This window comes from Drosophila ananassae, chromosome 3R (assembly GCF_017639315.1).
Source record: "Drosophila ananassae strain 14024-0371.13 chromosome 3R, ASM1763931v2, whole genome shotgun sequence".
In the NCBI taxonomy this organism is placed as follows: domain Eukaryota; kingdom Metazoa; phylum Arthropoda; class Insecta; order Diptera; family Drosophilidae; genus Drosophila; species Drosophila ananassae.
The window spans coordinates 19,857,965-19,870,615 of NC_057930.1; the positions used below are offsets into that span (position 1 = coordinate 19,857,965).

A 12,651-nucleotide genomic window follows, 5' to 3' on the forward strand; every position below is an offset into this window, starting at 1 on the left:
CTGTTCGTGTTCCCAGCTCTTCGTGGCAACCCCAGAAAATGTATGTAAAAACTCAACCATTTTTATTCAACCATCGGGCGTAGCGGTTCTCGTGAAAATGCTGTCGGAAAAACCAGAAAATCCAAGGCGCGTGATTCGATACTGAATGAATAAATTGGGAAATTTAGTAACAAATATTGTGCCACAGATTATTCATTTTAAGCAATCCATTAAGAAAAAAAATAATATAAAATATATTATTAATATATTAAAAATTTAAATGAAATAGTTCCAGTGAAGTCAAGTGCCGGGTATGAAATATATATAATATAAAATACAATAACTAGCCTGACCTACAACCTCTCTCAGACGTTTGGTTGCCTACTTTGCGGCCTGCGTGGATTTAAACTTTTTTAATATTTTCCCAACTCATAAAACATAAAGGTAAACTTGTCTAATTAAAATGCATCAAATCCAGATCCAACCTTCGGCAGAAAATGGAAGAGCAGTGTCAATGACTGCCCCGGGGCATTAAACCCGGTACTCGGACTGACATTGACTCCTCTTCCTGCACCTTTGTTTACCCCTTCCCAGGACTCTGGATATGTTTTCTGTTTGTGCTTGTGTTTGTCCTGCCCATCCTTCGGCTTGTGAAAGTTGTATTTAAAGAGGGATATAAAAAGCAGGGGTCCCAGGCAAGGTAAACAAACACGTCCCGGACCAAGAGCTTGCTCACATTTTCCCACATGTCCCTCCAATCAATTCGCTTGTGGGATCGGTCCTGTCTATCAATTTCAACAATTACTTCAAATGTCTGACATTTCATTTCATCCCGTCCAGAGGCCATAAATCTTACAAGGCCCAACTCCGGGCAAGACGCAGGGACGAAGGCCACAAAGTCCACAAAGGACAACAACAGCAACAGGCAAATAGCCTCAATATTTTTCGAGGAGAGCACTCCTGCCATATTTCCCACTCCGGCCCGGAGTATGGCTCAGCCAAATTGTTTCTTCGTTCGGTTTTAGCTGGAATTTACAATGAGCTAAGCGGCTTTGGCACACGTCTAGATGGAAATCAGGGATGGGGTTCAGAGGGCACTTCACATCCACAGAGGGTTAAACGGGCCGAGTCCAGCCAGGCATCATGTGGAGCTTGAGGGCACGGCATCTCCAGTGAGGTTATGAAACTAAAAGAAGTACAAGCTTTAACTTTAACTAAATGAAAAAGAAAACAAAGTAAAGCTTCTTCTTCATTAATATCATGCAATCAGTTCTAGATCGCTCCCTTCTGTTTTGGGCTTCATTAAAGTGCAATGAACCTTTCCTTTCGTTGGGGTTCGCCCATTGGGTCGTTTCAACCCTCGTGCTAGGTGAAATGGCACTTAATTTAATGTTAAATTTATGTAAGACAGTCCGAGGCTAATAAAAACGCCTCAAATACCTAACTGACACACATAGAACTCTGCCATCGAGTCCAAGATTCACACTAAGGACTCCCGAATGGCGAACGGTGAACAGGGAACAGGGAATGCCAGGAAAGCTGAATGGTGCCATAAAATGGGTTAAACGGGCTGGCCTAAAAACGCCAGAACTTTGCCGCAGTGGAAACTGTCAAGTGGTAGGCCAGCAACAATACCGCAACGTAAACACACTTTGCATGATTTAGGGCCATAGGGAAAATTGCAATATGCTTCAGCAGGACGAAAGCCATCGCGCCGTGGCACCCCAGGACCTCTCCTGCTCGTCGTCTGCTCATCCTCATTACCCTGGCCGAGAGCTTGTGAGTCAGCCAACACATATTCGGCCTGTCAATTATGTGGCTGAGGAGGTGTGTCTGCTCTAGTATGGAAAATCGATGTAAAAATGTGATTAGCTACGCCAAATTCCTGCCCAGGCGGAGGCCGATCGAAGGGGGCGTGCACTCTGCGTGCCGTCAGCCCAACAAACAGGGCAACTTAACAAATTAGTTTATTAATGAGAAAACTAAACAGTTCCTAGAGTGGTTCGGCCGTGGAAGGTTGGCTCTGGGGGGATTTGGATGAATCCGTAATGAGGTAGTTTCACACACCACCTTTAAATGAAAGTAAAGCTGACTTTTATGACAATTTATGTGGAGACTATTTTAAGGTATTGTCAGCTTTGATTTCGGGAGTTCTGTTTTGCAAATTATCCTTTTCCTTTAATCCTTCCCTTTTGTATTCTTTTGTTTAACTTCACTTCAATATTTATTCAGGAGGGGAGCGGGAGCTAGAGTTTCTGTCTCTCTAATTTCCTGTTTTTATCCTGTTTCTACCCGTCTTGTTGGTCCTCTGTAATTTGCAGCTTTTTTAATTAAAATGTGCAACCAAAACCCCAGCCCAGTCGCTCCATTGGATCCGGTGGAGATGAGTAGTCCCCAATCCAAGGCCATCGGATCGGGCTAAGGTATAAAGTTTTGTTAGCATATTAACAAAGTTTTGTGCTTAATTTAATTTGCATTTGTTTGTCGCTTCTTTGCCAAGAATTTCTCGTGCTTGAAAGTTCCTGTCTAGGAATTTTTACTTTTCGGGAGAAACACAGAGACGAGTATGAGCTGCCCAAGGCTTTAACTGGATGTTGGGTCCACTCGAAGGCTATTTCGTCCTGCCAGAATTTATGACCCAACGACGGTTGAGTATCGTAAAAGGCAAACAATTGCTTGGGGAGAAAAGAGGTCCCTGTCGGTTGCATAATTGATGCGAGCCTGCCCAAAAAGAAAGTGCAATATGTTTTTATTTTTTGCTACCCTCTATAGAAGGATTATGAAGAAAGGATACAAAAAAAATTATTATAAAAAAGGTTCAACTAGGTAACTTGGAATTCAAGGAGTACATATATTACTACTGACTATATTAAAATAATTTTTCTTCCCCAAATAAGACTTTTCTTTTAATGGGAAGAAATCTGTCTTATAATCACCATTGTATCCTTGGCCCAGTCCATAATTTTGCCTGCTGAAGTGCTGCCTGCTTTTAGGCGCTTTTTTTGCCAGCTGTTTGCTGCCATTTGCAAGGCCATCGCGAAACAGAAACAGAAACTCGTAGGAACTTGGTTGAAGGTTGCGTGCGAACTCATCTCGGATATGGTGGAACCACCCACCCACTCGCCCAACCACCAGCCCCCTCCAACTGACTGTGCCCCATTCCGGGCCGCATGTTCGACACTTTTATTAATGCGCTTGTAACGCCCATAAAGCTGTCAGAATTCCATTCATAGAATGTTATCGCGTCCGGGAAAAGGAAAACCTACTCGGAGAGGAGGACTCTATCATTGTTCGCCGTTTCCTAGGCTGATAAGTCGCTTGTTGCTCTGCCAGCTGACAGTTTTAATAATGAAGAGTCGACAGGAGAATGCCGATTTGCAAGGCCAGGTCGTTAGTTGCTTAACTGTTCCTTTCAACAGAATATTTCATGGTTATTTAGAATAACAAATTCCAGGTAATAACGCTCAACCAGGCTAAGCTTTTCATCATCATTACTCACTTTCCCATACACACACGTTGCCAGTGTAATGCCTCCGTGAATTAGGGTCACTAATTTTTGTCAAAGACCCAAATAGCGCGCCTAATTATCCTGGCTTCTGGCCTGGCTCCCTGTCAATTAGAAGCGCCAATTACACGAATGTGTTGCCACCTTTAGCTGCCTCCTCTGGCCACCCAGCCAGCTGGCGGCCTTCTCATTTAAATTGAACACGTGCTTTTGGCCAGGGAATAAATTAGCGAGACTAAATTAAAAATTACACGAAACACAAGTGCCGAATTTAAATAGCCGGGCACTAAAGCGCAGAGCCGACCGACCATCCGACCAACCGCTTGTTTATGGCCTTTCACTTTGTTTTTCACTCAGAGCCATGCAAATTACATTTTCTGCTCGAAATTAGTTGCCCCGAAAAAGGAAACTCCACCGAAATAAAATGGCCGAAAAATGCTAAAAGCCATGGTACAAGTCCTGGGCAGACATGCATGGAATTTCATTTTTGCACTCCCGCCTGGGGAAAACAATTTTTTTGTCGTTATTTTGTTGTTTGTTTTTGGCAATATATATTTTCTGTGTTTTCATGTGCGGGTCTCAAAAACTAAAGCACACGCTTTAGGGTCTGTCCGCGCACTGACATCGATACAAAAGCAAACAAACGGCAGGACGATATATCCTTGCAATTTTCAATATGGAACCAGAACCAGAGCCAGTTACTGGGGGGGCTTTGGGAGACTCCCGACTTATTTTTTAGACATTAGTGGCAGAAATCCAACGAGGAATTTAATATAAGGTATAAAGCTAATGATGTCTGGAGCAGAAAAATATACTATTTCTGGTTAATTCTTTCCCCGTTTTTCAATAGATTTATTTTCGTTCTTCCTCCATTTCACATCATGACTATAAATCCGCTTTCAACTTGCTCCTTTTCGGGGGTTTCTGCTTATGACGCCTGTTGTGGAAGCGTTTTGCGTCATTCCCCATTTTTTCAGAGCCGTTTTTTTCACTTGCCACCAGAATGTATGAGATGTTGTTGCACAAAAGCTTAAAAACTGCGAAAAAAAGTATACTTTCCATTGATTTTGTATTTACATTTCAGGATATATGCCTGTACTCCCCATTCGAATCTTTAATTCTGTTGAATAATTTGTTTCCTTGTTTTTGGCAGCCAACAAATGAAAGGAAACTACTCTTATTATTTTAATGAAATTTTTATTGACTGAATGACAATGCCATACAGGACAATAAAGTTATTGAAAGCAGTGGGAAAATTAAAAACAATTCAATTTGCGGTTGTCGGCACTTGTTCTCAGAGGCACAGAAGCCAGTAGGCAGGTGGAATATCGATTTCACCCACATACCGGGCCTCAGGTCGCTGGCTAGCTGCACACCGATATGGCAATCGTTATTGATTTCAGCCCCCCTCAGTTTGGAAAACATTTGCCCTTTTTTTCTAGTTATTCCCCCACATATATGCCATCCGTAGAACGAACATGCATGCATATTGAGTGCGCGACAATTTATGAGCTTTATGTGTCACTTCTGATGCCACTTTCACTGGCACTTCCACCCGGAGACAGTCACGCGTTCTGCGACGACCCTCGGAGCCCTCGTAGACCCCAAAATGGACGTCTCGGTTACAGAAGAAAATGTTATTTTTTTTCTCCCCCTAGTCGTATCGGCCAGGGCATATCTAAACGGTAATTGCTTGCCAGGGTGTAGTTGGATTTTATGACCCAGACAGCTGTTTTTTTGTTTCAGCTTGGGTTTCTTTAACAAAGTTTAACCAAGGGATTAAATCGCAGAAGAAGTTTTAGTATTTCAGCACTTTGGTTGCCCGGGCTGCCAGGACTGAAACACAACACCAATTAGTTAATTTATTGGCCCTCCACGCGCCCAGCTCTCTCTCCCCCTTGTTGAAAAATAAAACTCGGTTTAAATCTTATCTGAACTGGTAGCAGCGTTAAATCGAGCAAAATATTTTTATTTCCAGCTCTGATTAATGGGCATACCAATTAATTCGATTTATAAATATTTCATTTATAGTTTAAACAAAAAAAATATATTTGAATAATGATAATGGCTAATGACTTCACTTTGATAAAGATATAGCTTTTTTCGCTCAAAAATATAATATATATTGAATCAGCTGTGGGTCTCAGTGACGCCTGAAACTCGAAATATTTTTATTGGAATTGTCCCAACTTTTGTTTGCTGAAAACTGGTATATCTGTTGCCTTAATTATCTTAGAGAAGCTACCGAAACCTGTTAATTACCAGCCACAAGATCATGACATGCTTTGCAGTCGGCTTGCCAACTTGTTTCGACAGAAACCGACCAATTAAAGACGCATATTAAGGTACAATTGTCTACTTATGTATATTTTTGAAGACCATTACGAACTTATCCCGCTAATGGCTCAAAAGTAATCGGGTCAAGGAGAACTTGGGGAACCTCATACGTATCCGCTGCTGTTTCCGGAGCCTCTGCCGTCTGGTCGCAGGGAAGTCCCAACGAAATATTCTTGAGGCAATTGTCACTCAGGGGCTTCCCCGTTGCGGCCAATAATCCAAGAAGCAGGAAAACCAACTGGGCCAAGAACCTCATCGCGCCGCTTGCCAATGATTTATGGTTGACTTCAAGCCTTATTTATACTAACAGTTGACTTTCGACTAGTTTTTGCATTAAGAACAGAGGCAGAAGTGTCACTTTTGGTGCCAGATTCACTAACAGGCTCAAAATTACCAATGGACTGCTAATTTCATAGACCGGTTGATTACGGTCTTAAACCACACACAATTTGTCCTTGATCCAAGTTTGATTTGTCATACTTTCAAGCCCCAGAAAGGGAAGACTAAACAATCAATCCACCATCATTTTTATTCAATTATCACACTAACTACTAAACTAATCCATTTGTAAACTATTATCCAGCTAGAGGTTGAAAAGAGATCGAGTCGAGGCGAACTTCGGGAACATCGTACGTATCCACTGCGGTTTCTGGAGCAGCTTGGCTGGTATCACAATTGTTATATCCGTTGAGGCAGTCCGCGAATTGGGGAGTCGCGTTGGCGGCTACCAGACCGAGAAACAAAATAGCGATCAGAGCAAAGAACCTCATCTTGGGAATTGTCAACGCCTTGTGATTGCGAGGCAGTCGCTTTTATACCCGATTTTTTATGTTTAATCAAACAAAGTAACCAAATTGATTTTGAATAATAAATTCGTATATATGCGTAAGCGCTGCGAGAAATTGAATTCGTTTACTGAAAACTAGTTTAGTTAAGGGAGTATTAATTTCGACTCTAAACACCGAGAAACATAAAATGCCACTTCGAGGCTAACATTGATTCATTAAAGAGTATCTTGTTTAATATCAGCTTATTTTCTACTCCTTTATTCCTTATATTTTTAGTGAAGGGGTCTTGCCTTCATAGACTACCATCCCTCAGCTGTCCACATAAGTAAATATCATTATTTATTGTCGCACTCGGACACGCCCAATTAGTTTTGATATATGTGTTTAAATAAAAGTACCATACCCGCGGAAAGGCGCCTTGACAAAGCAGCTTAGACATGCAATTTTCCAGCTGACTCTTGACTGCTAGGCGCCCTAGCCCCGACCAGAATATCTTTTGTCATTTTAATTGAAAATTGCAGACACTTCTTGGAGGAAAAGGGAATCTAGCCCCCAGCCCTCGGACTAGTCTTAGCCCTTTATGCTCGCCACTTGCCAATTGTGTTTGAGGATTGTCTGTCAGCCATTCAGTTCGGGTCTATTGTTCGCCTTTGTCTGCCTCGGAATTCCTCACTTTCTTCGTTTGAATCGCAATTGTTTGCACGCTGATTTGGCGATTGTCTGACAAGTCTACTTCGACCCATCACTTTCCTTCCACACTTCAATGGTCATGGGGTATATAGTATAGAAGGTTTATATGCAAATCATGGTAAATGGGAGGGAAAATATAGAGCATACTCTTTGCTAATTATCTCCCAAAAATAATAATTTATTTAATTATTTTCTTCCTTCGTCCATCTTACAGAATTCGCAATAGTCGAGGCTCTTTGGACAGCATCGGAACCGCCGCGAACGGTAGCTCTGCTGCCAGCCAGGCCAGCTCCAGCGGCGGCTCCACCACCACCCACAGCCACGCCCACTCCCACAGCAGCAACAACAACAATAACAATAACAACAATATCGGAGGAGGCGGTAAAATGGATGGGAGTCCCCATCATAGGCCAGGATCTCGAAATGGACGCGATAACTGGAGCAAGATGCCCGAGCCGCTCAACGGGCACAAGTCGGAGAAGTCCTCGCCGTCTCGCCGCAGTATGGGCGGTGGGAGTGGCGGCTCCTCTAAGCAGGGCTCTCCCTCCTCCTCGCGCACAAAGGGCGTGCCGCCCAGTTTCGGGTACGTGAAGCGTGCCAACGGAAGCATTGCCTCCACAGCCGAGCAGCAGAACATCGCCATGCTAATGGCTGGAGCAGGTGGTGGCGTGGCAGCGCCCAATGGTCTGCCCTGTGGCCGAACCGCCCACGTCTCGGCGGTGCCAAGGACGGCAGGTGGACGCAAAGTCGCTGGCGGAACTCAAACCCTGCCCAACGATATGAACAGTAAGTCAAGGGGATTTTTTAAACCAGAGGGGTGTTGAAATAATTGTCGTTCTTCTTGCAGAACTACCGCCAAATACCCAGCACCGTAGCTTCTCCTTGACGGGACCAACGGCCACCCAGCTCAGCCAGTCCATAAGGGAGCGCCTGGCCACAGGATCGCACAGTCTGCCCAAGCCCGGCAGTGATCTGCATGTCTTTCAGCACAGGTAAGGACAGCTAGACTAGGTTTCTGAATGTTGAAATTTATTTATCACTTTCTTTAAAGAATTTCCAATCGCCCTGGCACCCGACACGATGGTTCCCTCTCGGACACTCAAACCTACTCGGAGGTCAAGCCGGAGTACAGCTCGTATGCCATGTGGCTGAAGCACAGCAACACGGCCGGAAGTCGCCTGTCGGACGGGGAGTCCATCGAGCAGCTGCAGATCGGGTCGCCCGCCATGACCCGACATGGCCACAAGATGATCCACAACCGATCCGGGCCGGGGGCAGGCCAAATGCCACTCTCTGGGAACGAGTCCCCGTATGTCCAAAGTCCCCGCATGAATCGCAGCAACAGCATAAGGTAAGTGTTATTATAAGCTATTGAATGTTTTCCTTTTTCCCGCATGAGTCTCTCCAACTGTGTCGATTTTTTCTCTCTATTTTACTTTTTTCTAAAAAAAAACTCCGGTTATCCTTGAAAAGCTACTTGAAAGAACGGACATATCCAAGGTGACCAAAAAGTTCCAGCACAACTTGTTCTTGCTTTTTCGTTTGGGTTTCATATGCCACGCCCACACGCCAAACAATCAGCCTTAGTTTTTGCCACATCTCCGTCAGCAATTTGCATTTTACATGTTGCAAGCTTTTTCCAGCCACCATTTGCATATGTGTTTAAGTTTTGTGCTTCTGTGTGTGTATGACACTTTTCGTAGACGTCTCGGGTATTAGACAAAGTGCATTCATTATGCACTTTCGCGATTGAGAAATGGAATGAGGAATTCAGGAACATTTTAGGGTCTTAAATGGTTTTCTTTAACAGAGTTTTAGGGACATCATTTCGAAAGAAAGGGATCTGTATCTTGAAAGTTCTTTAAACTACTCTATATCATGTTTATTTGAAAGGGCTATTAACATTATTATTTTATAATATTCCAACACATCCTGCTCAACTCAAACAACATACACTTTTCTTTTTCTGGCACCTTTATTTTTCACGTATGTTCTTTAAGTATGCAAACAGTCAGCATTTCCCTCCTTTTTCGTTATCCTGTTAAAAGCCAAGGAAGGAGCCACCTTCGGTTCGGCTTTTCCCAGTCGCAGAGCCATATTCGACCTGGCCATGTGTCGTCGTGAATATTTTAAAGATTCACTTAAAACCGAAAAAAGCCGGCAAGGCGACACGCCCTACCCTCATGGTTAAAGAGCAAACTTTTCACCCGTCCTGGGGCTTCATCGGCTTTGGCCTGCAGACAATGCCAAAGTTCTGGGAGGAAAGCCATCAACGAAAATGCCAAAACCAAAAAAAAACAGCCCAAACAGCAAATGGAAAATATAAAAACAAAGGGTGGCCCCGAGGAGAACGGAGGTGTTGTGAATGGACAGATTATTATTTGACATGTCAATAGGTTTGTGAACCTTTGACTTGCCAAGAGCGCAGATGAAGTGGAGCTCCTTTTTTTCTGTTTTTCTGTTTTGGTCTGGTTGCCACGTCAGCGACTTTTCCGGCTGCAGTCAGGTGTCGACCTCCAAGTGGTTCATTAAAAACTGTTCCACTGAGAAAAAAGGGGAAGGGGGAGGAGCTTAGTAATTGGAGCTAAATAAATACTAAAGGTGCTTGCCATATGAAAAATAATAAACTAATAAAAGTTCTTAAATAAATAAAAAACAATTCAAAAATGGATCAAATATTTAACTTCCATTTGAAATATTAATATTTGCTCGCCCATAAAAATATTTACAATACTAAAGTTGGCAAATTTCACTTTCAAATTGGGCAAATATGGTTCTGGTCCTGCCGAAACTAATCTGTATTTTCTGCCATCCTGGCCAAAATGCTTTCCCCATCAATTATGCAGAAGGAAATGTCGAAGGCTGAGTGGCCGGAAGTTGGGAAGTGGGAGCCCCACAAAAACCATTTCGGTGGCTTGTTATCGAATTTTACAGCAACGAGCACACACCCAAAACTTGGTGGCAAACGGCTCCAGGGAAAACCGACGACTCTCACCACGAGATGCAAACAAAGCATCGGACTGATGGCAGCGTACACATGACGTATACGTAATATTAGATTTGCATGCAAAATGCCATTAATGTCACAGTTATCAGAGCGAAGCAACTGGACAGGGTCGTCCTTTGCTGGAACCTGCACACATCCCACATCCTTTATCCTGGCCAATGTGGTCATTGTGTGCGAGCTTCTGTAAATCTCTGCAGTTTATGACAATTTGTCTGGGGTCCTTCACCCATCCTGCTCCTTATCACTCTGCTACACAATGGCCACACATGCATATCCAATTTGTAGCTGGAATAGAGGGTGAGCACCAGGCATACTGAAATGTAGTCAATTTTAGAGGAGAGATTGGCCTAATAAACTAGACAACCGCAACGGAAATTTGAAAGTGTCTGGGTGTCCCATTAGCTCTCCATAAAGGGGGGAATTATTCAACGCTTCGTTTGATATTTAAATAGCATCTGTTTTGCACTGTTTTGTATTTCAATGTTTGGTTTAATTAATTCTCACTAAATAGCTTAATTTCTCAGTTACTATATGAAACTCTAATTAAAATAAACTAATGACTATGATCACTTACATGCATGTTGCAGGACTCCATTTCATTGATTCGTAGTAATAATGCTTAATTTAGTAAATAAATATCTACAAGCACTGTCTGTTTGTGTTGTTTTGGCACAGCCACCCGAGGCTAATGAGTTTCTATTGCAGATCCACGAAATCAGAGAAAATGTATCCCTCGATGCTGAGTCGTGGCGGCGACGTGGAAATCGAGCCGTACTACTGTCTGCCGGTGGGAACCAACGGCGTCCTCAGTGCCCAAATGGCAGCTGCTGTGGCGGCCCAGTCCCAGGCAGCGGCCCAGGGCAATCCGGGTGGCCCGGTAGGCGGTGTGACCTGGAGTCAGCCCACCTCGCCCACGCCACTCGCCCGAGGCCCCTTTGCGTCGGCGGCCGCTGTTGCCGCTGCCGCCGGAGTGCTCTCCCCCACCCACGGAGCCACCGCAGCGGCAGGACTGGTTGGAGGTGCAGGTGCTGGAGGAACAATCGTTGGACATAGGCTCACATATCCCAAGAAAAACGACGAAGGTAAGAGTCTCAAACCTCTCATATTTAAGAACACATATATTTTAAAAGCGCTTTAAAAGGAAAACCAAATACTTTTCCAGTTCTTGCACCGAATACAGATTAATGCAATTCTCACCGCTCCATTTCCTTTTCCGTTGCCATTTCAGTTCACGGCAGTGCCGCCTCGCTGCTGTCCGGAGGCAGCTCCTTGTACGGCAACGCGGAGGAGCGACAGGCGCACGAGATCCGGAGACTGAAGCGCGAACTGCAGGATGCCCGGGATCAGGTGCTCAGTCTGAGCAGCCAGCTGTCAACCAACGTGAGTACTCCGCCATGCAAACAGTTTAGGTTCGGGTGAATTATGAGGCCAGTCGAATCGTTTTGCTTGGGCGGGTATCCTTGCGGAAGGAGGAAACTTTAACGCTGCCACATGGCCAAAATGATTTAGAATCTGATAAAATCAGGCATTTATCGTGGGTGTCTCGGGAGCAGAGCACTACTGACAGGCGTTCGAAAGGATGTTTATGGAACTTATTTGCATAAATTTGAATGCAAGAAAATATTAATTTAAACCTTCATTTATTCACAACCCAACCGGCTGAATATCTTACAGAAAAACACCTAATTAACTCAGTTAAGTTACAAGCACCCTCCACCAAATCCAATCCAGGCTTACAGCCATGAAAACCCGAAAAGTAGACTATGCCTTTCGTTTGAATGCACTTGCGGCTGGCCAGTGCAACGAAAAGCCTTCCTGAGAATACCAAATGAATGCCTGGCAATTAAGCTTCACCTGAATAATTCCGAATTGCGATCTGATCCAGTAACATCTTTTATGGTCCAAGCACCTCGTCCGCATTGTGCTTGGCCATTAATTCAAGTGGTTATGCCGCGTACTTTGGGGTACAATTTATTTGCTGCCCGCAGCTGCTGCAGCATTTTGCGCATTTTCCTTGCCCACTGCCGGGGCGAGGTTTGAAAATGTGGCAAGTGCAGCGAATGGCAAGCAACTGCACTTCTCGCCTCGCCAAATGGTGTGCCAAAAGCTTGGTTGCTTTGAAAGATTCATCCGCTTCGCTTATCAGACAGTCAGCTAGAGTTCGGCTTTTTAACTTTTTTTTTGCCTCTGTCATATTCTCTTCAAAAAGATAGATGCACTGAGAGAAAATTATACTTCTTTTGCAAATCTATCAATTACTTATGGACAGTACTTAAACTTCTTTTCAATAGTTACATATACCTTTAATATTATCTCTAAAAGTTTAGAAGACCCTAAGATTAAAC

General features: G+C 43.8%; 1 protein-coding gene across 8 annotated transcripts in view; it reads left to right on the forward strand.

The window, feature by feature from the left end:
- LOC6497261 (protein sickie) overlaps positions 1–12,651 on the forward strand; it is a 155,476-nt gene that overhangs the window by 115,447 nt on the left and 27,378 nt on the right. For 4 of the 8 annotated variants that reach the window (XM_044716266.1, XM_014906113.3, XM_044716269.1 and 1 more), the window contains 6 exons: positions 7,514–8,085; positions 8,147–8,291; positions 8,351–8,650; positions 8,773–8,799; positions 11,012–11,388; positions 11,535–11,686. In XM_044716266.1, coding sequence (XP_044572201.1) covers positions 7,514–8,085; positions 8,147–8,291; positions 8,351–8,650; positions 8,773–8,799; positions 11,012–11,388; positions 11,535–11,686 — 1,573 coding nt within the window. Of the gene's footprint in view, positions 1–312; positions 424–7,513; positions 8,086–8,146; positions 8,292–8,350; positions 8,651–8,772; positions 8,800–11,011; positions 11,389–11,534; positions 11,687–12,651 lie in introns of those variants that run through there. The other 4 variants (XM_044716268.1, XM_044716267.1, XM_044716270.1 and 1 more) reach the window with 2 other exon arrangements.